Source organism: Mustela putorius, unplaced genomic scaffold, assembly GCF_011764305.1.
Source record: "Mustela putorius furo isolate JIRA1106 unplaced genomic scaffold, ASM1176430v1.1 tig00000166_pilon_pilon_pilon, whole genome shotgun sequence".
NCBI classification, from domain to species: Eukaryota; Metazoa; Chordata; class Mammalia; order Carnivora; family Mustelidae; genus Mustela; species Mustela putorius.
The window spans coordinates 659306-685620 of record NW_025421301.1 but is presented as its reverse complement, the minus strand read 5'-3'; the positions used below and the strand labels follow the sequence as shown (position 1 = coordinate 685620).

Here is a 26315-nt window from a genome sequence, read left to right as displayed (position 1 = left end):
ATGAGTTCTCTAGATATTCTAGATACAAGCCTCTTATATTTTATCTGCAAATATTTTCTCCCACCTGGGATTGTCTTTTCACTTTATTAATGATGTTCTTTGAAACACAAAGGGTTTGTTTTGATAAAATACTTGTGTTTTTGGTTTTGTATCTAAGAAACCACTGCCTCACTCATGGTCACAAAGATTTACTATGCTTTCTTCTAACAATTTTATTGTTTTTGCTCTTAACATTAAGGTCTTGGGTCCATTATGAGTTGAGTTTTGTATATGGTGCGAGGCAGTGGATATATAACTAACATTTGCTTATTTCTCTCAGAACAGAGGATTGGCCCCAGTGGCTCAAGCTCAACGCTGTGGAAAGGCCCCAGGAGGCATCTGCTGTCCGATTAGGCCAGAGAGCTCAGTGGTAGTCTGGCTACACACAGCCTTATAAGCTGCATTAAGGATTGGAGCCTGTCTTAGGAGACAGAATCAGACCTGCACACTGGAGAAGACTCTGGCAGAGGGGTGAGGAACGGGGCAAGACTGGAGACTTGTTAGAGATTACTGCACTAATTCAGAGGAGATGAAAGCTCATTAGGGTAATGGCAATGAACACAGAGAGAAGTGGTAAGACACGAAAGAATATTTAAGGAGGTAGAATGGACAGAAGACCGAATAACATAAAGAATACTGTGGTCAGAACACGGTATGAATAAAGTCACTGGTTTTATTGAGCAGCTCAAACTAGGTCTGAAGGCAACTGTTCAAGAGGTGTTCCAAACAGCTTCTGAGCAATGTACAGCCTCCCACAAGGCTTAAACAGCACCCATGTTAATGCACACATTAGTCTTCAAGAGTCAGGTTCACTAAATGCAGTCACTTATCATATACTTACTTGCAAATAATGCAACAGTACAGGCTTTTCAGTACTTCAGCTTAGAATTCTGCTCAAGTAAGTCCAAATGTGTGAGGTTTGCCTGTTTACAGATTGTGGTCTATAAAAATGGGAGGTCTCAAGATACCAGGTTTATTCATAGCCAAAAATAACAAGAAGATTTCTTATTCTCCTGAAATAGGAAATATATTGCTATAGTCAAAATGATAAACAATTTTAAAGGCTTTTTAAAAAATTCATTGAGAATTCATTTATTTCAGTAGAATAAAACAATAAGCAGCATGAAAATGTAAAGTGCTACATATAAGCCCCACAATACATAAAATTTGAAAGCTTTCATTGGCTAAAACAGTTACAGGTGAAAGAGACATTGTTTTTTCGAGCATGCTATTTTAACTACCTTGATATGTACTCATATGCTTTGTTGGTCAAAGAAAAAGCCATGAATTAACTTAAATCTGAGGACTAGGGGAAGGAGTCCTAAGCCTTTACTAACCAGATCACACACCTGGTTTTGTCCTTACACTCTAATTAAAGGGATAAACCGGGGCTTTAAAAATAAGTTTTCTGAAGTCTCTTCAGGTGGCATTCGAGTAAGAATAGCCCCAAAGATTGATTTTGCTCATCCGCTCTATGATGGGGATCCGACTGACAACTTAAGGATTTTTAGGTAGCATCTGTGAGCCGAAAGGGAAAGAACAAAGAATATGCCACTTTCAGAGATGTACTATCAGGCGCTTAAAAAATGCCAACACAAACAAGAAGGTGGCCTGTCAGTTGACAAGGTAGGGAAGAGAAGCAAATCAGATAGAGAAGGACCTGCACAGTGCAAAATCTTCTTGGCTTAATCAATCTTAAAAGTATTGGTACACCCCATGGAAACATGTAACAAGATCACACAGATCCAGAGGCCGGCTCAGGTTTGACTGGGAGGAAGTGGAGGGAAGATTGTTCCTAGCACACGATTAATCTCAGCATAGGCTGAGAGCAGGGAGACTTGCTTCTTCTCCGGTGGTAACATTATCTAGTCTTCCCAGGTGGGTCAGTGACCTCTTGCTAGGAGACCACTGAACCAGTATCTATAATATTTTGTGTTCCAAACAAAGACTTCAGAACGTGCTTTCTCATGGCAATAAAGTTATAAAATATGTCACCTATAATCTTCCTGACAGAGGAGGTCCTCATAAAGTCCTTGAGCTTTTTAAGACTTTACCAACTTTGGCTATAGATATAACAGAAACAATCTGTAAACACTTTTAAAATGCTAATTTATTCAAGTTTAAGACAATTCTGTATTATATAATAGTATACAGTATGTTCTCACTTTAGATGTGGACATAAAGGAAAAATGGCTATAAGATGAAAATAGAAATTGTGTCTGATAATTAACAGAACAAAAGCCCATTGCAGCAGTAAAATTAAATTTGCCTTTAATACCATTTTACAAATTGTTTCTATCTTGTCTGTAATTTCAGTTAGTTAAAACTACATTAAGGACTTTATGAACACCATCCCCCAAAGTATTCAAGATACATTATGGACTTTTTGGACTTGTCTAGAACCTGAACACCATTTACAACACTGAGTTGTAAACAAAACAAAATAAATAACTCACAAATGCACTTTTAGAATATAACCTATTTGAAAGCAGGGGACTGCCTGTATTTAAAAATTAAATCTTCATTAACAAATACTCTCAAGAGGGCCCTCAATGCCATACTGAATGTGCTGAAGGCAATTTTTTCTGTGATTATATGTTCTCACCAGGCATTATGATGATAAAATTATCTGCCAGAATCCATGGAGCTAGCTTGCACTAACTTATATACTGATTTTGCACTGAAAATTATTTCTTGGGCTCTGATTAGGTGGACAATTCTAAGGAAAGGTTTTTCTAATTTCTATCACTTTTACTTGGGCCCTGAGCTTTTCTATTAAAATGGTACATGAAATATTTCAACATTATACATATTCCTAGAATAATTAAATTTATAGTGATTACAAAGCTAGGCATATAATGCCTCCAAAAGAGATACAGTTCAAAGCAGAGCAAACATTAAAATCTGAAGATCCTTCCATTTGACTTCTGGAAGGAAACCAAGTGATTTCCTGGCTTGGACCCTTCTTTCCTTAAAAAAAGATCTGTGGAGGACCGTTTCCTTTCTTTGTAAATCTTGTGTGCATTTGGGAGAGAAGGGGATAACAGCATATCAAAGTGGTTACAAAGCATTATTCCCTCCAAATAACATCCAATAACAAAGATCTCATTTCCTCATAAATGTTTGACTGAAATAGTTACTTTCACTGAATGACATTTAGGACACAAAGTCACAGAATGGGCATCCCGGTATATCTCCTATGAATGACATTCTCATCAAGCTATTTGAAGAGCCCTACTTTCCCTTTCCAACTCTTATCCCTATATCATTCTACATAAGTAGAAACAGAGTACTCAATAAATGGTATTGAGTAACCAGTAATACTCACTGAAACTTAAAACACCTTCTTTAATCCAAAAATTTCAAAAAGAGTCATACAGAAAAGTATCACAAATTCACATAAAAAGAAGCTGAGGCATGAGAAACAACAATAAGTTATTTCTCTGTAAAGCAGGTCATATGGTGAGACAAGGGACTTTGACTTCCAGTCCCTTAAACTAAGCAGACATAGTCTGAAAGTCTAGCTATATCTATACTGAATTTATAAGGATCAAAAAAGGAATGAAGGGTAAATACAAAATAATCTTTTTGTAAACAATTCTTAGATTATACCCAATGCAGAATGTTTAATGAAGCAGTTGAGTCACAGCTCTTAAGACACAAAACAATATTATAACTCAAAGTCAAATATGTACTCATTGGCCAGATATATTCGTCGGAATATAAGAGCTGCCAATGCCAAAGTCAAGATGACAATCAGAACCGCGGATCCGCCATGATCGGTGTGGTTGTCTCTTGGCTGCTGGCCTTGGATCACATCTGGGGAAGTAGACGAACTTCTTTGACTCTGCTGCTGGGCTCGGCGCTGTCGAGGGCTCATGGAGGTATTCTTAACTACAGGCTGAGCAGGTTGTTGAAGAGATGCTGCTGAGGGGTTCTGGGCTCCATACTAGGAAATTTTAGGAAACTTTGTTTGAAACTGGCAAAGAAAACTTGTGTATATACCTGTTATCTATTCAAGAGTACAAAGAATCTCAGAGCACTAGAATATGACTAAAGGCAAAACTACCCAGAATGAGCTGAATGCTGTAACTACTCACTCTCCCAAATAAGCCAACAACACAACTTATTCTGAGAACGCATCAGGCAGAGGAGGACTTTATCAGGAACAAACAAGATAAGGACAGAGTTCAGCCATCTGCTCTAGAGATGGCTCTCTACTCTCCCTTCAGGTGTAACTCCAGCAATATCTGTTAAACATCCGGGCACCTCGCTTCTTGCAGGAGAGCCAAGGAAAGAAGGAATCTGATTTCTTTTCAGCTTGAAAGTTTGCCAAACTAAATGGCAAAAAGTTTCACTCTCAACAGTGAAACTGTTACCTCTCATGAACCAGGTCTCTTTCAACATTATCTAACTGCATCAACATGCTGCCACCAACAATCATACAGCACAGGGAAGAATTTCAAACCATACGTTCTCCACAGCAGTACAGTTATAAAAATTAGATGTGGTTTCCAAGCCAAGATTATCTTTTCTTTTAACTCCTGTCAAATGAATTAAGCACAAGTCTAGAAGAACCCTTTACTGTCTATTTGAATTGTGTTACTTTATGTATGTAAAGCATACTTTGGCACACTAGTTGGCCCCACAAAGCACAAGATACCAACTGCTTTCTATTCTTACAATGACTGCTTGGTCAAGGATAACCACAATGTGGTACCACGTGATTCAAAATCTTAAATACGGTTTATAGATAAGAAAGCTCTACAAAATACGAATTCTATTTTATTTATATAGACCCCTTAACTCTACCTCTAATAACCTGATGGATGGCCTTTAATTCTTTTACTGAAAACACCTTGAGCTGGTTATATTAGCACCAATACCCTTTCAAATAAAAAATAAGAATGCAAGTTTTCTTCAGAATAACTTTAAAAAGTGAGTAAATATAAAACATTTAAACTATTTTCAATTAGAGAAAATTTCACTATCTAGAAGGGGAAAAAAATCGATTTTATTTTTTATTTGAGAGAGAGAGAGTACAAGCAGGTGGGGAGAGGGAGAAGGAGAAGCAGATTCTCCACTGAGCAGGAAGCCTAACACAGGGCCTCAATCCCAGGACCCTGAGATCTGACCTGAGCCGAAGATAGCAGCTTAACCAACTGAGCCACCCAGGTGCCCCTCAAAATTTAAAAAAAGGAAAAGGATGGGCTTTGTCCTGGCAACAGCTATAAACATTAGGGAAAGAAACTGCTGATCTAAGTTACCTACAGAAGAAATTACACTTGAAATCTGATATTCATTTCAACATTAAAAGGTGTGAATAATCTGAGTTTCTTAATACTGTCCTTTGGAAGTACTCAAATGTAGTGACCCATAACACAGAGATTAAAAAAGGAACTACTGACTTTAAATAAAAGTCAATGCCGATACTGAATTAGAGCTGCGTGAACTTGGGACTTCAAACTCCAAGACTCCCAGCAACAAGGAGCTCTGAAGGGAGCAGATCCACAAAGCAGCAGCATTTTAAGAGGTCTCACACTGTCACAGACATTATAAGGGATCTTAATAAGCACTCATTGGGAAGAGCCGAATTATATAGCAGCTGATACAGCAACATTCCATTTGAAATCTCCCATTCTTCTAACTGCTTTGCCAAGAAGCCAGAAGTGTCTGATTCAGCAAAAGTGCTAAAGGCTTACAGGGAAGGCTCTTAAGGAAAAATATGAAGGTGCTGTAAGTCCAGAAACCAGCACAAGAGATTGATTCTATTTTAGATTTTATTTTATATGTGTTATTTTTTCCATTAGTTTGAGGGGAGAATACAATGCCCATATACTTGACTAAAACGGGGAGCCTTAGCATTATTCGGCTGGCTCTATCACTTTGGAGATGCAGGACCTTAAGCAAATTATTCAGCCTAAGACTCAGCTCCTTCATCTGTATGGTAAGGATAATACCCAATTCTGTAGTGTAAGGATTAAAAGGAGTAATGATATAAGGTGCTTAGGGCACACAAATGTTGATTAAATGCTAGTCATTAATAATACTGTTACTGTTAATATGCCCCATTGGAGACACTACATTTAGGTTTTGTTACTGTTTTTTTAAGATTTATTTATTTGAGAGAGAGAGTGCATGCAGATGCAGGGTGGAGGGGCAGAGGGAGAGAATCTCAAACAGATTCTGGTTGAGCTCTGAGCCCTATTGGGGCCCCATTCTTACGACCCTGAGGTCAGGACCTGAGCAGAAACCCAGAGTCCACCGTTTAACCCACTGTGCCACCCAGGCACCCCACAGATTAAGATTTTTAAAAAGTCATTACTTAGGAGAGTTCTGTAGACCCCTTTTGGTATGATTAATACATTTTAGGGGCACCGGGTGGCTCAGGCGGTTGAGGGGCTGACTCTTGGTTGCAGCTTAGGTCATAATCTCAGGGTCTGAGATCCACCCACCCAAGGGGGTCCGACCTTGGGGAGGAGTCTGCTTCAGATTCTCTACCTTTCCCTCTCTCTATCCCTCCCCACCCCTGCCCTCATGCATACCCACTCCCTCTAAAAGAAATAAAATCTTTCAAAAAAAAAATTTAGAACAATCCATTAAAACATTGACTTTAGATGATATTTTAGTACATGCACTTAATGGAAATACTTTATAGACATACTGCTTTAATTAGATTCCCATATTTCAGGATCCTTCTGGCTATATTACTATTACTGACTAGTGCTGAGACACCATAAAATTCTAAAATTTTTCCTATTTAAAACAATCCCCCAGGGGTGCCTGGGTGGCTCAGTCAGTTAAGCCGCTGCCTTCGGCTCAGGTCATGATCCCAGTGTCTTGGGATCGAGTCCCGCGTCGGGCGCTCTGCTCAGCCAGAAGCCTGCTTCTCCCCCCCCCCGCACCCCTGCCTTCCTCTCTGCCTATTTGTAATCTCTGTGTCTGTCAAATAAATAAATAAAATCTTTAAAAAAAAATCCCCCCAAAAAAACAATCCCATCAAGGGAAAATGGTAACACCTGAAGGTTACAGACCCAGAGGAACCTAGATTGCTTGGAGTTTAAGGACTAATTGGACAAAATTTTGGCAGTTCACATGAAGTTGGCTTTAGCATTTTCAAAATGCTGTGTACAATTGGTGGTAGGACTTCTAAATTTTTGCTGTTGACCTAAACTTGTCCAAATATACCTATCACTGAATGAAGACGTAAGTCATACCAGTTTCTGTTTCATTAGTTAAGATGAAGCGACCATTTGGGGGAAGGTAGAAGTATATGATGTGTACTTAATTGAATTAATTTAAAAAACCATCAATCACAAATAATTCCCTTGTAATACATAATTTTTTCTATAATGATCTAGAATAACCAGCATCTGTGAAGGAGTTTTGTGTTTGCTTTTTAATACAAAATGGAATGGCTTATTCAGAACTTGAATACCTAGGAAGAGGGAAAAAAATCTGACAGACTGGAATAACATAAAACTACCATCAGTAATTTCCTCATTTCTACACAGCTAAAAAAATCTGCATCAAAAAGCAACAGATGGCTTGATATTATCTGCTGTATTTAGACTTTGGGCAATCTCTCGCCCCCTCAAGGCTAAAAAAACATAGCTTATCTGGGATTTGATGTATAACATTTTAGTGAATTTATATTACACTTGCATGTAAAGCAGCCACCCCTAGCCAAAACCAAGTTTCAATTACGTCCATGGTGATCAAATTATATAATTATACTCTGAGATAATCTGTATGTAAATATAACTAAAAGCTTAACGTGCAACTATAACAATTGATTACTTCTCAGTGTTTTAACCGGAATTGGTATCAATGACCTGTATCTATGAAAAAGAATTCTAAGTTTTACGTACTTTAATATCAAAATGCACACCTGAAACTAGTGTAACATTGTACACCAACTATACTGCAATAATAAACAAAAATAAAACAAAAATCAAATCAAATCAAATCAAAATGGAAAATATCACTGTAATAATATTATTGGTTGTGCAATGTAATTTACTTAAACTTCTTAATTTCTTTGCCTGTATTTCTAGTATTTTTTTAAAAGTGCCAATCCTAAGATTCATTTATTCAATCAACAAATACGTATTGACCCACCAATTATATACAAGGCACAAGGCCAGGCACTGGGATACAGTGCAGTAAAAAAAGCGCTCTGAGCCTCAAGAAACTAACATTCTGGGCAGACAATAAATAATTAATAATAAAATAAATTACAAGTAGAATAAGTATAACTGCAATATATGAAATACAATATAACTTGACACAGATATAAGAGACTGAAGACAGATTTAAACACACCATAAATATCAGGAGACTGTCCTTTTAGATGAGAAAAGATAACCACCCTTCCCTCTCTGAAATGAGATGGTTCCATTTTTAACTAAAAACTAAAAGTAGGAGCACCTGGGGGGCTTACTGGGTTAAGCCTCTGCCTTCGGCTCAGGTCATGATCTCAGGATCCTAGGATCTGGCTCTCTGCTCAGCAGGGAGCCTGCTTCCCCACCCCACTGCCTGCCTCTTTGCCTACTTGTGATCTCTCTCTCTGTCAAATAAATAAATACAATCTTAAAAAAAAAAACTAAAATTAATCTCAATTTTTAATACTTCAAAATTAATTTATAATATATTTATATATTATATATTAATATTATATTATTAATATATAATATATAATACAATTCATATTTATATATAATATAATTTATAATATCCCTCTGCAATTCATAATTACATGGGGATCATGTAAAAACAATTTAACTCTCAGCATCCGCTTTTTCCTCATACTCCCTCATCTCCAGTCCTTCAAGTACTTCCTCCCGTGCACCTCTCCCCTTCTCTCTCCAACCTACTTCTCTCTGCCCATCTCACTCTCTGAAAAGGAGAGAACCACCACTCAGGACCATTCAGTCCCATATTATACTAACTTATTCCTGAGAAAAAGGCAAATCTGTATTTGCCAGCTTCTATTTCAATTTTCCTGACCCTTTAAAATACTCTCTAAAACTGTAGAGGGGAAAAAAAGATGTAGCTACTCAACCAAACAATGTTACAAAAAAGATATTTCTTTTAATATATGTAAAGAAAATCAGTATTTTTCCCCCATAATCCTTATTTAGCAACTATCCAGTCAAATTTTCTTAATCTCTGATGACCTATACCCACCAATATCTGGATAATAGGTCAGGGCAGAACAAGACACATAGTATTCATTTAACCTTTCATTCAACAATTATTTACTGGGCACTTAACTATGTGCAAGGCAGCACTGTCCAACAGAACTTTCTGAGATGATAATGTTTGATACCTATGCTGTCCAATAGGGTAGCCACCCAGCCACAGGTGGCTACTGGTTACTTGAAATGTGTCACTGTGACTGAGGAACTGAATTTTAAATTTAGTTTAATTCTGAATAATTTAAATATAAATTTAGATAGCTACATGTGGCTAGTGGCTACAGTACTGGGCAGAGCAAGTCTGAGGCAAATCTTTGGCTCTAGTCCTTTATTAACTGAGAGTTAATGCAGCTTAACCTGCTAAAGAAACAGTGCCTATTTAGAAAGTGGCTAATGGGGTGCCTGGGTGGCTCAGTGGGTTAAAGCCTCTGCCTTCAGCTCAGGTCAAGATCCCAGGGTCCTGGGATGGAGCCTCATATCCAGCTCTCTGCTCAGCAGGGAGCCTGCTTCCTCCTCTCTCTGCCTGCTTCTTGCCTACTTGTGATCTCTGTCAAATGAATAAATAAAATCTTTAAAAAAAAAAGTGGCTAATGTATGTATATTTTGTTTTATTCAAAGTGTAGTGCTATATTGTAACTAACTTTTTAGAGAACTCACAGAATTCCAGAGAGATGACAGGACCTAAAAATTATTTAGCCCAACCTCATTTAATAAGAAAAAAGACCCCAAAAGTATGAATAATTTGCTTAAGATAATCTGACTCATTAGAGGGAGAGGTGGTCAGGAGAATCAAAATATTCAGGTATTTCATCTAGAGGTCTCCTCCTATTGCAAATAATGATAATGATACAGACATACATATATGTAAAAGAGAAGAGCCATACCGAGGTACTGGCTGTAGCACCCTGGAATGTTGTAGGTATATCATCCTGTAAATCATTTAGTGAAAAAGAGTGGTTTAAGTCCGGGTCAGCAATGGTCTTTCCAGATGAATTGACTTCTGCCTATAAAAAAGGTACACCCAAGAGCAATGTTAGAACAGGAAACATACAGAATAAGCCACACCTACTAATCCTCTGTTGGACTTATTTTAATTGCTAATTTAATATCAACTATCAATCAGTTAAACCTTAAGCACTCCTGTGTCTGAGACTGTGCTAGGTATTTCAGGAAGAAGCACAGACAAAACCTGTTCTCAAGGAGCTGTTACTTGGTGAAAGACAAAACTAACACCCGTGGTTCATAATCCACAATTCCAAATTAAGTTGTTTGTAACTTCCAGGTGAAGTGTGACATGTGAGGTTATTTTTATCCCAGATTACTGTAGACATTCCCAGGTTTGCTGAGGGAATGTTAATAGATTTGATTATGGGATACTGCCCCAGATCCCACTGCAGGGACTAAAATATGATGTATGTTTGGTATTTTCTAAAATCCGAAATTCTGATGTACAAAATACCTCTGGCTCTACGATTTTCAGAAAAGCAATTTAAGTACAGAAGGAATCCTCAGAAGGAAGAAAATAACCAACACTTATTAACTACCACCTCTTTTAGCAACACAATGAACAGAAGAAAAAATTTCTTTCAAGAACTGGATATGAAAGGACCGATGGATGTAAGGGAGGTGAATAGGGAGGAAGCAGCATGCTACCTGATGCAGGTCGACATTTTTTAATAGGGCTAATTAAAATCCAGAAGCAATTCTATGTTTGAGTAAAACATATGTAGAAAAAATAGGACATAAGGGAGATACACCAAAATATTCACAGCAGTTATTTCTTGGGGATGGGATTATGCATGATTGTTATTTTCTTCTAAATTACTCTCTATCTTCTAAATAATAGTTAAAATTTATTAAGTATCAGGGCCAGTTCTAAATACAATACACTTATGTATTATATTAAGTGAGTATTATATCCCTTAATCCTTATAAAAATCCTACAAGATAAGTAACATCATTATTTACAGATAAGAAAAAGGTACAGGGGCGCCTGGTGGCTCGGTGGGTTGAGCCTCTGCCTTCGGCTCAGGTCATGATCCCAGGGGCCTGGGATCGAGTCCCGCATAGGGCTCTCTGCTCAGCAGGGACCCTGCTTCTCCTCAACTCTCTCTCTGTCTGTCTCTCTGCCTATTTGTGATCTCTCTCTCTGTCAAATGAATGAATAAAATCTTTTAAAAAAAAAAAAGAAAGAAAGAAAAAGAAAAAGGTACAGACAGAGTGGCCACGTAACATATCTGATGTCCTACTACCAATAAAGAGCAAAGCTAGGATCCGAACCCCAGCACTGTGGACCAGAGTCCAAGCCCTTAACCACTGTGCTGGACCCCTCTGTGAATGTACATTATTAGTTTTGGAATAAGAAAAACTTATTTGTAAAACATTATTGCAACAGAACTATATTGCTTTACTTTCTATCCAGAATTTGGCAGTAAACAAAAGGGTCACATAGTTAGAATTTATTCACTAATTTAGAGTACCTTAAAACTGATTTGTCTAGCTAGTTCCTTGGCTTCTTGGTCAGCTTGGCTTGAATCACTTCCAGATTTTAGGGGCAACAGGACATCCTTCATGGCACAGCCACATCCCTCACAACAGAAATCTTGTGATCTGGTAGGAAATAATTTTTTTGATGGGTATAAATCAAATACCTGAATGTCAATTCAAGATACTCAAATACTGAATGATTCAATTTAAAGTAAAAGAACCCTGAATAATTCCATATCATATTCATCTATATACATACATCTATAGTTATGGCACTATTACAGTTCTGAGACAAATACACAAGTTAGGTTGGTGTTAAAAAAAAAAAGAAAAAACTCATGTTGGGGTACCTGGCTGGCTCAGTCTGAAAAGCATGCAACTCTTGATTTCAGGGTCATGAGTTCAAGCCTCATGGTGGGTGTGGAGATTACTTAAATAAATAAAACTTTCAAAAAAACAAAATCAAACAACAAAAACTCATGTCAGTTATATCTCAACTTTTAAAAATCTAAAGTTAAAAAAATAAAATCCAGGGCTTAGCTTCCACTTTTTTTCCAACATACTATCTAAAGAAAACTAAGCTTTAGAGATATACAACAAAATATATACGATGTCTAACTATACTGTCCTCATGATCACACATAACAAAACTATGTTAAGCCTGTGGAAAAAAGTCCATTATAAAATCTGAATTATATTTAGCTGAGACATACATAAAACAGTAAAGAAGCCACCAAAAATAAAATTTACAGATATTTCTAGGGAAAAAATTCACAATCCCTATTCAACTAAATAGCAGTATAACTTATGCTAAGTGAAATAGGTCAGTCAGAGAAAGACAAATACCATATGATTCTACCCATATGTAGAATGTAAGAAACAAAACAAACAAGTGAAGGGCGGGGAAGAGAGAGAAGCAAACCACAAAACACACTCTTAACTATGGAGAACAAACTGAGGGTTACCAGAGGGGAGGCAAGGTGTGTGTGGTGGAGGGAGAGCCGGTGGAGGGGCAAGGGGTGCAGTTACACAGGTGATGGGGATCAAGGAGGGCACTTGCGATGAGCCCTGAGTGTTGGACACAAGAGATAAATCACTAATTTCTACACCTGAAACTAATATTGCACTGTATGTTAAGTAGCTGGAATTTAAATAAAAACTTGGAAAAACACAAAAATAAAAAAATAAATAGCAGTATAACTTGAAAGACAGACAACTCCTATAAAATCCAAAGACTCTGAAATGTATCACTCACTATATTAAGTAGACTCAAAATAAATCTGTTAATTAGACTACTTCCCAAGATTAATTTGTTTTTCTATGTTTTCATTTTCCCCTTTGTATTCCAGAGATAGCCAAAAGTGCCCTAAAGTCCACAAGAGTGCTAAGGATTTATATGACTGGAAGTAAGTATGTATAATATACAGAAGTATATATGGTTACATTGCTGAACTTTTTATAAAACTATTTAATTGGATTCCCATTTCAACATAATAGAAGCCTTTGGTCTTTAGGAACATGCTGTTTAAATTTATTAAACAACTTCATGTGAACAAAATATATATAAAAGTATTGTTAACTTAGTACTTGTTGCTGAATATCTGTGTTTCACCAGAAGCAGCACAGCTGTCCCTATGCTTTTAAGAGTCAGCTGTATCCAAATTATTTGCATTAAAATGTGTCCACTCTTAACTGAGAAGCCAGATGAAACTTAGAGGGGAAGGTTAATTTTTAATGTATTAGTTTATCCACAAGGACAATATGCTACCATGGACTAATGCAAAACCATGTTTTTAAAAAGCCTCTATCAGGGGCACCTGGGTGGCTCAGTGGGTTAAGCCACTGCCTTCGGTTCAGGCCCTGATCTCAGGGTCCTGGGATCAAGTCCCGCATCGGGCTCTCTGCTCAGCAGGGAGCCTGGTTCCCCAGCCTGCCTCTCCGTCTACTTGTGACTTCTCTCTGTCAAATAAATAAACAAAATCTTTAAAAAAAATTAAAAAATAAAAAGCCTCTATCATAGACGAAGAACCTAGAATATATACACTGGCAAGTCTAGAACAAAAAAACAAAAGTTCTTTTTTTCCTTATGCATGAAATGAACTGGATAAAAGTATCAAGATAGAAAGCCAACCAAGAAAATCAAATAGAAACAAATGCCATATATTCAAGTACATATAATTTGTGAATAACAGCTGCTGTAAGGTATATCCCCAGAACCTGGAAATAAGGTTTAAAAAGAAAAGCTGTTGATGAAATCCAAGAGTCTATCAAACCTTTCAGACACTAAAATCTGGTTGATTTAACAAATATCTACATAGGACATATTCTGGGCAGTGGAAGGGTAAGATATACTATAATTTAATTAACATAATATGTCTGAGAAGTGATAGACGGCAAAGTCCAAAGCAGGAAAATGATCAAGATCAAGAATTACAGAAGTAAGTGACTTTAAATACTCTTCCTCTTCACCTCATTGCAATTTTGGAATCTTTAACATTTGTTGAGGGTTGGGTCTAATATTCCAGGATTGGAAAGTACTTTGATAGGGTTTCTTATAAGGTCTCTTCGCTATGCACACCGATTAAAAAATAAACTGGGTTAGAAGTTGTTCTTAAAAAAAAAAAAATTTTAAAAAAAGAGAGACAGACAGAAAGAATTGGTTTTGGGGCGCCTGGGTGGCTCAGTGGGTTAAAGCCTCTGCCTTCGGCTCAGGTCATGATCCCGGGGTCCTAGGGTCGAGCCCCACATCGGGCTCTCTGCTCAGCGAGAATCCTGCTTCCTCCTCTCTCTCTCTGCCTGCCTCTCTGCCTACTTGTGATCTCTCTCTGTCAAATAAATAAATAAAATCTAAAAAAAAAAAAGAAAGAAAGAATTAGTTTTTGCACTACTCAAAGGAGAGGCTACTCAATCTGATGACTAATCTGGATTATACGGATAGAACGCATCTGAAAAAAGTGAGAAGGAAAGACCACTAGGAAGCCATAATTTATTTTTTTTTAATTCTTTTTAAATATTTTATTTATTTATTTGAGAGAGAGACAGTGAGAGAGAGTATGAGCAAGGAGAAGGTCAGAGAGAGAAGCAGACTCCCTGTGGAGCTGGGAGCCAGATGCGGGACTCGATCCCGCAACTCCAGGATCATGACCTGAGCCGAAAGCAGTCGCTCAACCAACTGAGCCACCCAGGCACCCCAGGAAGCCATAATTTAATAAAGAAAATCCCCTTTACTTTATTCAGGATTATTTATTGAGCATTTGCTTTGAGCCTAATACTGTAGATGCTAAGATAAAAGTGGACTCCCTCCCTACCCTCAAGAAGTTTTTAATCTTACGGAAAGCTACATATAAACAATTATGTTGGTTTTTTGGGGTTTTTTTCCCATCTGTAATTCTGCCCACGTAGAGACAAATGATCAGAACTGTTTTCTAGGAAAAGGTATCTCCCACTGCGGGCTAATATTACTAACTACTTTCTAAAACTAGACAGCATGAAATCAATTCTTTAGACTCTGGTCATTCCTGCGTAGTAAACTGCTACAAATGAAATCCTAAAACAGCAAAACTAGACTAGACCCTGAAACCAGGGTAACTCACAAAGAAAGAAACTGAGCCTATCCCCTATCAGCCATTACCCAGAATAATATTTAAATCTTAACAAAGAATGAAATGCAAAACTTACTTTTTGGCAAGTGCTCTTCTTTCCTCTGGTGTATAATCTAGAGAACCTATGGCTCCCTCTCCTTTTGTTGGCATAAACCCAATGATGGCTAGTAATGCTGTTCTTACTGGAATAAAAAGTAAACATCAATCTAAGTTGTTTTGTAAAAGGAACTGGGCTTACTCTGGAAAGAGAAAAAAGACACACAGGCTTTCACTGAAGAGGTACAGGTAGGGTGGTTGTACTAAAATGATGGCAAAAATGAGACAAGGAAAGAATTTTTATTCTTTATTCAGTAACAGCAAATTATCCAAAACAGCTTTTAGTCTCAAGAGGGTGTTATAATTTATACTTATGAACTGATTAGAGTTGTAGAAGATTTATACTCACTTTAAATTAATACTTACTACTCCATGAAGGCTGCCAAGTTTCAGGATGATGTCCTGAGATGCTCAAACAGATTTTCTTGCCTACTTCAAATCGTCCATTAGCCTTAGGAATAAACAAGACATTTTAAAAACTATGTATGTATTTAATATTTTATACTTTGTAAGCATAAATATATTTATATTATAAATAATTTTTTTAAAAACTTGAAAAGAATATAATCTTCAATGGGATACAGATTTTTGTCCTTTTATAGACACTCTACACATACTTGTAAAACAATAAAAGCTGTTTTTAGAAGTTGTAGCACCTTTCTGAAATCTAAGTAATTGATGTATCATGATGTCCTAATGCCCTCCTCTGAGTATAGTACTGAGTTAGGCTCTGTGAGGGGTCTAAAAGAGAAGACAGGCAGAGGCTAAGAAAACCTAAGGACCTGGTGTCACCTAACTAGACAGTGGTGCAGGCGGCTCTGAGACAGCAGTGATTTTCATAAGGATGATGCAATTTCATAAGACAGGAATACAAAACAGCTTAAAGAGGTAGGAGAGATACAGATTTGCGTTTTGTTTGTTTTGCTTTTTTCATGGTTAGAGGATAATTAGACCTACCTGCAAATTAAAGGAAAGGAGGGAAGGAGAGCTTAATAAAAGAGGAATTTACTCCAAATGAACAACACTCCAGGAAAAATTAGAGAAAACTGGACCAACAGTTTTCCTTCACAAGGAGCTGAAATATGTGAAGACAGAAATTCTAAGATATAAATGGTAATAAACTAACATTTATTGAGGACCTTGTGACAGTTCTTATTTTCAGAGCTGTACGTAAAAATGAGAAAACTGAAGAAAAGAGTATAAGAAAGATGAGAAGTTGAAGGTGATGATGTGATTAAGAGATATAATAACATTAACTACCCTTTCCTGAGTACTTACCAAGTGCCAGACACTGCCTAGCACTTTGTATCTCCTAATTCATTGAATCCTAGCAACCACATTATGATAATTGTACATTCATTAGCATTAATAATTCTTCAGAATTATTTTTTGGGGGAAAAGAACTGTACTATTAAGTTCTGGTCCCCAAAGACAAAATTATAACAATGTTCTGCTTTACTTCTTAATGAAAATGAGTCTGCTAACCATGCTTTGCAGTCACCATGAAGAAGTAAATCACAAGCATTCCAAAAAGCCAAGATTTCTTACCGTTAAAAGAATAATGCTTGGTGGTTTCATGGGATATTCTGGGGGCAGTACTATTCGTCCATGATAAACTCCTCCATCAAAATCAGAATCTGGGGGTCCTCTAACTGTGAAGTGCCATTCAAAAAGGTTATCCTGAATAAAAATAACCAGCAAGGAATCATTAACATTAAAACATTTGATCATCTTTATTAATGAGTACCAGAAATATTCCTGGGTGAGAAAAATTAAATGTTTCACATTATTATTAGAATAGTTTCTAATGCACAAAATATCTCAAGTATAAAAGTTATAAATAGGGGTGCCTGGGTGGCTCAGTGGGTTAAGCCGCTGCCTTCGGCTCAGGTCATGATCTCAGGGTCCTGGGATGGAGTCCCACATTGGTCTCTCTGCTCGGCGGGGAACCTGCTTCCCTTCCTTTCTCTCTCTGCCTGCCTCTCTGTCTACTTGTGATCTCTCTCTGTCAAATAAATAAATAAAAATCTTAAAAAAAAAAGAAGTTATAAATAAAAGCTATTTAATCCAGCATTCATGTCCCACGAGAGTTAAATCTTTTTTTAACCTTTTTTAAACAAATGGATTTAAAAACAGCTGAGCAATGTTATATATTCATAAATTAGATTACAGATTTAATTAAACTAAATGATTCCTTTAATAATCAAATAATTGCTATAAATGTGGATTATTTTAACAAACTTTAAAAAATTATCCCTCATAGATGCTTAAGAGCATATTTATTTATAAATAGTAATGTTAATAAATATGCTATCATCATCTTAGGGTCCCTAAGTACTTTATAGTTTACAGTGTGCAAAATATTTGCACATACTTTATTATATTTTATTTTCACTATTATCATGGAATACAGACTGAGCACATTTAAATACCCTCCTTCTACAAATAAGAAGACTGAAAGGAGATAGAGATGTTTGTGCAAGAAGCCCAGACTAGCTGCAGGGGTCCCTTCAAACCATAAAGGGGTCTTCCAAACCATAGAGTTTGGGTTTCTTTTCATTACCCTCTCCCTCCCCCATACTCAAAACCTAAAACCAATTTAGCATCTGAGATCATTTTATAGAGACTGGAAGTTTGCTCCTACCATGTCGGATTCTGAATGGCTAATGAAATGAATACTAAGAAAATGCAGGGAGAAAAACATACCAATAAACCACACCAAACACATCTGTAATGACTCAAAGCAATGAAAAAAATCTTAAGGAATTCATTTAAAATATTAAAGTATTAAAATCCATATGTAAAAGATGGAAACTAACCTCTAATGGCTGTGCATGGTAATGATCTGTTGGATCTTTCAATTCTGCCGCTTCTTTCATTAAACGCTTAACAGCTAAAATAAATTCACAAGATAGACATTTAAAATATACTTTTCTAAGAGATTAGTACAGATTAACAAACCTAATGAAAAAGTTCCTATTTCAGTAAAAAAATGTGTAGAGGACGCTCAATTGAGTATGGTAAAAGTTTAATTATGAGATAACAGTATTCCGAGAAAAGGGAAGGACATGGTAACTAGGCATTAGAAGAATTAAATATTAAGTAAATATTTAGGGCAGTATTATTTTTATTTAATAAATACTTACATATGATTCATATGTGCTAGCACTCTAACATTAACTCATATAATCCTCAAAACAATGCTATGAGATAGATACCATTTTTATTCCCATCTTCCAGACAAAGAAACTGAAAACATGGAAAGATTAGGTAACTTGTTCAAGGTCACACAACTAGTAAATGACAACTGGGATTCTAACACAGGTAATCCAACTCTTATCTTGTTAAAATGCCTATATTAACAAAAATGTGCCTTCTGGAATTCATGCTCATGAACAGTAGACACCGCCCCCACCACCACATCCTCCACCTCTTGGGAATTTCCACCCACTTTTGTGCATTAATATAAATGGGTGTCCCCAGAGGTCACTGAATCTCCCTAGTTCTAACTGATTCTTTTTTTTTTTTTTTTTTTGGTAGGTCCCATGCCCAGTGTGGGGCTTGAGCTCACAACCCTGAGATCAAGAGTCTCAAGCTTTACTGACTGACCCAACCAGATGCCCCTTGAATTCCTTTTTGAAATGACTCTTAGGCTTAATTTTAACTGCCAATCCACAGACCCCATAATTTTCTATGTCCATTTACATCTATCTTCACTTCCCTCTTCAACCACACATATGGCTCTTAGGAGTTTTTTCATAATCCCCTAATAAAATGCAATTCTAGCTGACCCAACCCAACGATGTTCTTAGACACATGCTACCTAATGTCTTGAATTTCTCTGGTAAGCCCACCAGCCCATTCCAACTAGCACCCCAAGACTATTTCACACCTGTTTACTTATCTTACTCCTCTTCCACCTCTTGGAGTTAATGGCACAGCCTTTTACTTCCACAATAAATGACTGTTGACAACCTATAATCCCATCTGTATCTGTGCCTTTTTTCCTTCCTGGCTATCAAAGGTCATTCCTTTGATCCCAGTCCCTCTCACCAAGTTTTAGGTGCTAAAAAAAGGTCAGGATACTGGTGTAGGAGAGCAAAGCCAGGGGAAAACTGGGTAGCCCAAGCTCCCCAAAACTCTGTTTGAAAACCAACTGATGTAGTTCAATGTGTGCTTTAAGAAAAGTATGTACCAGGTAGGCACCTAACCTGAGAGCAGACAAAAGAGAAAAGGGGTCACATACAGATCTGAAAGAAAAACAGTATGCATGGGTATGAAAAGGCAGAGGAAACAATAAAAGTAAAATATATGGAAGTATACATTGGAATGTTACGGGGAAAGAGGTTAACTGAGAACACCTGCCACACACATACAACCAAACAGTTCAGTATGTATCAGGACTTCTGCATAAAATTTCATATTTTTTTGAAAGATTTTATTTCTTTGACAAAGAGAGCACAAGCAGGGAGAGTGGCAGGCAGAGGGCAAAGGAAAAGCAGGGTCCCCACAGAGTAGGGGGAGCCCGATGTGGGACTTGATCCCAGGACCACGGGATCATGACCCGAGCTGAAGGCAGTTGCTTAACCAACTGAACCACCCAGGCACTCCCAAAATTTCATATTAATCAAGAGTTCCTAAGTGGGGGTAAAAGTTAAGTCACTATCCTATTCCATAATTACTAATTCTTTTCCATCTCCTGCACTGAACTAGGTCCCTATAAGCACAGACTTTTTTCTCTTGATCAAAGTATATGAACATCAAATATTTATTGAGTATATACTAGATGTTACACTACGACCAAAATAAAATAGAGTTTTGGTTACCAAGGAGCTTGTAGTCATGGGACAGGTGGTGGGGGAAACCAAAGAAATGAACAAAAGCCTTGTATCTAGAACATGATGGGGTGTGTGTGTGTGTGTGTCTCAATATGTACCCATATGTTTCTTTTTAATTTATTTATTCATTTGAGAGAGCACGAGAACATGAGCAGTGGGGAGGGCCCAAGGGAGGAGGAGAAGCATACTCTCACCAAGCGGGATACTCTCACCAAGCGGGGAGCCCAACGCAGGGCTCTATCCCAGGAACCCAGGATCATGACCTGAGCTGAAGACAGATACTTAACTAACTGAGCCACCCAGACACCCCTACCTATATGTTTCTTATCAAGCAATTGTCATGCTCCTCAGCTTGCAGTGCTGTTCCCAGTCCCACTCCCTATCTCACTTAGATGGGCTTTAAGGAACTTCCTCAGGAAGGTCTCCCTGACACCTTCCCTTGTGCATGCTGAGGAATGACCGGGACAGATAACCGGGACAGATAAAAATTTCTAAGGCATCCTGGAGGGGAGTGGAGACCAGAAATACTCTCCAAGTTATTCTAATGGTCAGTCAGGTTTGGAAGCCACTACCCTAGAAACTAGATTGAGTTCCCTAAAGTTCTTCTCACTTGTAATTACTTAACACCAGTCTTTCCTGCTAAACAATTTACTCACTGCAGGCTCCTCGGGGCTTAGCACACAGTAAGCACTCAAATATTAGCTTACCTGAATTTTCCTATTATCCCTCCAAAAATCTCTTTCCAAACATCTGATTAAAGGCAATGGTTTTCAATCTTATTTGACAATAAGATAAAATCCTTCGTTCGAAAAAAAGTTTAATGAGAACCTCTATATGTTCCATGGGACCCTTCGATAGACTAGGCTGAAGGGAGTAAACAGCTTGAAGGCCCTTCCATGCTGGCTTCTTCAACCAGAACAGCTCCCTTAGAACAAAGATGGAAAAACCCCGATGTAAAGCCACACAAAAATATCATTCTTTCAAATCAGTATTATTAGATATAAATAAAATCATGGAAGCTGTTATGAAGGTAATTTGGCTGCTGTCAGCAATCAAAGATGCCATAGAGATTTTTTCCCCTTCATTCCTCATCAGCTGGCTGAATAATTAAGCTGAAGAACAGATTTTATGTCATTCCATCCCCTTACCACATTTTCTCTGCCTCTTTCCCACTCAGCTCAGTTCAGTAGGAGAGAAGAAAATAAACACCCAACAGTACCTAGATATTATGAGAGATGTAAGAAAGGGTCAGAGTTGATTTAAGAATGTATTTAAGGGGGGAAAAAAAAGAATATATTTAAAGGAACATACCATGTGAGAGCTAAAGCCATGTAGCCAAACAGAGGTAATATTAGTCTAGTGTTCTCATGATCTTTTTTTTCTGAAATTACATATATTGTAAACGCTTAGTGCAAAAGAATATGGACTCTGAATTAGGCTGCATTAAACTTCTGGCTCTGACATTTTGAAGCTCTAAATCCTTAAAATAAATCACTTACTTTTATTTTTCTTCAATGTTTGTACCTTTCGAAAGGGAGTCAACAATTTCTTCATATAATTCTCCTTTCCTTCCTCCCCTCACCTCCCCCCGTCACAAGTTATTAAGGTCAGAAATAGATTGGGATATAAGGTTCTTCCTTGGTTCAAAACCAGGCCGTAAACATATGTGGTTGGCTTCGTGGCATGTCTCTCTGGTTCCCAAGCAAAAATATTACTTCCATGGAATAGCCAAGTTTAGAAATACTGCCTGGCAACTGGGGCTAGTGCATAGTCTGCACTAGCAGACTCCTGATACTCTCCATTCCTAGATATCACATTGTCAGGAAGCTTTTTCTGATCAGCTCCTCTCTTACCGCTTTGCTCGGTTATTCAAGGAATTCTTCTACCATGGTGAGATAAGATGTGCAAGGGCAGGGAAAGAAGTGGGGAGCACCTGCATGCCTGCTCTTGTTCTTTCTTATGGAGGCCATATGATCTCTCTAGATCCAGGCTCTAGGCTTCAATGAGACCAGACATTAGCAATCTTCCCATGCCCAGGCTCTACCTCACTAGGCTTACGTTGGGCTTTGGAAACAAAGCTCTAGCTAAAGAGATCTTTTATAGGTCACTGTCTCTCATGTGTCTACTTTCTCTTGGAAAACAAGTATCTTAATATAATCAACCTCCAAAGCATACCTAAAATGCAGGAGGCAGGTATACTGAGGATATGAACACAGTGTCTGCTCCCCAAGTGCCTCTTCCTGCTCCCATAGTGAAAGCACTTAAGTAAATGTTTAAGGACTAGTGTTTCTGCCCAGAAAGACCCTAGAAAGGTACCCATTCAACAAACATCTAAAGAATGTCTAAGTGATGGAGACAGAAGGATAACCAAGACCTGCTTCTTGCCTTCAAAAAACTCATAGTGAGAAAGACATGAAAACAATTATAATACAAACACTGACTAAGGGGGTGCCTGGGTGGCTCAGTGGGTTAAAGCCTCTGCCTTCAGCTCAGGTCATGATCCCAGGGTCCTGGGATCAAGCCCCATATCAGGCTCTCTGCTCAGCGGGGAGCCTGCTTCCTCCTCTCTCTCTTCCTGCTTCTCTGCCTACTTGTGATCTCTGTCTGTCAATAAATAAATTCTTTAAAAAATTAAAAAAAAAAAAAAACTGACTACGTGTATACAAATACAGGGACTACCTTATAGTCTACCTAATAGTCTGCCCAGGGTAGCTGAAGAAGGCTGAACCTTAAAGAAACATGAAGAATGGGAATTTCCAATGGATTAAAGGGAAGCCTTTGCAAGCAGAGGTTCCAAGAGGAATCAAGGCATACAGGTGAGAAGAGGGGCTTCCATATGGACAGTCACTTGCACCAAGATGGATACATGGCAAAAATACAAAGGAGATGGGGGGGGAGCAAAGGAGCACAGTTGTGGGAAACTAGGTTGGTGAGAAAGGCAAACAAAGATCCAATCATGAGCAGCCCTGTAGGCCAAGCTAAACACTTTACTCTGAACTTTACCTACAGCTATTAGAAAGCTACTGAAAATCTTTCAATTTGGGGAGTGATCAAATCAGTTTTGCTTTATTTTATTTTATTTTACTGGATCTGGAGACAACAGTGGCCAAATAAATAAATACTTGTCTGCATGGACTGGTGCCTGTGTGTGTGCATGTGTGTGCACATATGTGTGTGTGTGTTCGTTCCAGGCTAGGGGGTGGAATAAAGACACAGACCAAGAGAGCAAAGATAGTTCCCACAAATGTCTAGTTGCTGTCAATCGCTGGAATAAGGGATGAGGTGCAAGTTTGGGGTATGAGAGTAAATTGATGAGTTTGGGTTTTTTATTACCTCATAGAAGTTTTTTTCAGTCTGTGCGAAATCTGGGTGAAGATGTTAAATCACCAGTAATTCACATTAAGGGCATGCATAGGTCATGCCCAAGTTTCTGGTGGAGATAGTGGATGCCTTTGCACCGATCTCATATGCACCAATCACCTGCTAAACACACCCACAGGCCTGTCTGAAGAAAGCTCCCACAGAACGTTCTTTATACCTAGATCTCCCTACTTTGTACTAAGAGACCCTACTACCTTGGCCAGAGCAGACTCAAAAAGGGATCAGGGAGCTTGATGCATAGCAACTATTGACAAGCTAAGTCAGAGGCTTAGGAGGTGGCTCCATACAGAGTTCTGCCCATAACTACAAGTCTATTCCAGAAAAATTACAAAGAAATAACTTTTCCTAATTACAAAGTGAACAAATTACTATCCACATGCTAGAGCACTGGCCCTGAACCAGTTATGTGTATTCTCTTAATTGTACGATCCATACCTCTAAGACAACTGCACATTACAGAGAAAAGGTTCTGTACCTTCCATTGTGCAGTGCCTTTAAACAGTTTTTTTCACATAGGCATTACTCTAAAAATATCACGGGACTGAGAATAAAACAAAGGAAGGAAGCTTCACCATGCCTCCTAGCATTTCGAGTAAGTGCCATATATCATCTAATTCAACTTCACCATGAACTCCAAATGAATCCACACAGTAACAACAACAAAAGATCTTAAAAAATAATTTAGTGTAGAACAGCAATACCACCTTTGAGGAAATGATACCAAAAAGAGGAAGCAATTTATAATACAGAGGCATGTCGACCAAAGCTCAGCCAGACGACAGATCATATACTTTGGAAGTGTTCAAAATTCTGGAGAATTTTGAAAGCTTTTCATAACTTCAGGTATGAGAACCTATCAAACCTGAGCAATGTGCTCTAACAACAATGTCTTGGGACCCACCAGTTTGCCATTCTAAACTGCACTATTACTTATATTGCCATTATTCTCTGGACATTCCACTAAGGTCCTCAGCTGTCCTAAGGAACTTGGTACCATGTGACCAAGGAGTCACCGTACATTTTTAGCCACGTAGTTTTATTTAAATCTAAGACAATCTAAACAGTTTAAGCATTCTACCATCTAACCTTAAAACTAAGGTTTTCTTTCCCTTTCTCTTTTAAATTCCTTTCTTCCCCAGGTGTTCAGAAGAGATGGGAGGGGTGTGGGTTCAAGGGGGGGTCCTTAACCCACTGAAATTGAATTGTATAAATGCATTTCTTGGAAAGCCCAGAGCCTTCACCAGATTTTTTTTTAAAAACTCTATGGACCCCCCCCCCCAATGTTATGACCCATTCTACACACTTGGTCACCTAAGATCACATCTCAGCCCGACCGCACTCAAGCTCACAATGCTCTGTTCAATCAATATCCTCGGACTTTTCTGGAGTTTCTACATATTAAGTATTTTCTTAATAAAAAAAAATCACAATGTCAGCTCTTTTCATAAGGATGCTAATCTTGCTGATTCCTACTGAAAGGATGCTTTCTTGGAAGGAAAAAATAAGCAGCAGCAATATTTGGTCAAACCATCACGAATATTGTAGGATTATCATTTAGAGCTGAACTGTGGAGTTTCTCCCTCCTGACAAATTTATCAAGGTACAGACAGAAGAGAATAAATACCACCACTTACAGGCCCTAGTGATTCATTTCCAGCCTGCCTTAATATGAGAGAGCTGCTGACTTTTCTTGCATCTTTACACGGCACAGGAAAAGAACTTGAAGCTAGGACTGTTCGGGCTATTCTGTGAATGAAGCAGGGGCACGAGATGCAGGAAGTCTCTATGACTGAACACAGACATGTATCATGTCAGCCGTCGCGGCAAAAATCATGGTTTCCTCTAAAGTACACGGCCCCTCTAACTAGTTTTCTTAGTTCTAGGTTAGTTGGTTTAGCACAGAATCTTTCCTCTAGGTCTGTAATTCCATTCGCCCCCAATGTTGCAAATGGGATATTTAAACAACCAAATCCTCACATGCAAGTGAGTCAAGCAGCTAATAAAAGTCCGGTGGCAGCGACGAAGGGATAACGACCGTCTGGGCTTAGGTACCGCCAGGGACTGTTAACTATGACCCACCGACATCACCTTTACACCTGTTCCCAGGGATGAGTTCAGGACCCAGCACTACGCGCCCAACATGAGGAGAAGGGAAAGTCCGGGTGCTGCGGGGAACTGGCGGGTACCCACGACTGGCGGCGGGTGCCCGCCCGGCCGCCCTGCGGCCTGCACCATCCCGGCAGGCGGCGGTCTCGCGTAGAACGCGAAACCCCGAAGCGGAGCCGCGAGTGGCGGCGGACGCGAGGGAACCGCAGCGCCGGGCCCGGGAGCCCAGGGGTCAGTCCGCCCTCCCCGGCCCACCCGGCGCCGCCGCCCGCCGCCTCCGGCCCCGCTCACCCGGACTCTTGAGGTTGTAGCGGGTCTCCATGGCGGTACGCTGTCCCGGCTACGGCTTCCCGGCCCGCCGCCTCCACCTTTCCGCGCCGCTGCTGCCCGGGTGTCAGCGCGGGCTCGGGCCGATTGGGCCAGGCCGACGGAGCCTCCGCAGACGCCGCCCAGCCCGGGCCCCGACTGCAGGCGGGAGGTGGGGGTGTGAGCGTGCGGGCGGGGCGCGGGCTTCGCGATGGCGCCGCCTCCTCCGCGGCTCCCCCCGCCTCCCTGAGGGCCCGGCA

The 26315-nt window shown here is 38.9% G+C and overlaps 1 protein-coding gene across 2 annotated transcripts; it reads right to left on the bottom strand.

Moving 5' to 3' along the window:
• Window positions 1-692: 692 nt before the first annotated feature.
• Window positions 693-26315, bottom strand: UBE2J1 (ubiquitin conjugating enzyme E2 J1). 2 transcript variants are annotated; one of them, XM_045075842.1, is made up of 8 exons: window positions 26041-26315; window positions 18244-18317; window positions 16973-17104; window positions 15791-15875; window positions 15405-15510; window positions 11720-11849; window positions 10124-10243; window positions 693-3988 (listed from the first exon to the last, which is right to left on the bottom strand). In XM_045075842.1, exons 1-8 carry the CDS (start codon window positions 26069-26071, stop codon window positions 3710-3712), a joined length of 957 nt encoding a protein of 318 aa, XP_044931777.1. In that variant the 5' UTR covers window positions 26072-26315; the 3' UTR covers window positions 693-3709. The 2 variants fall into 2 exon arrangements, with proteins under 2 accessions (XP_044931777.1, XP_044931778.1); XM_045075843.1 differs by lacking the exon at window positions 26041-26315 and adding an exon at window positions 25278-25389.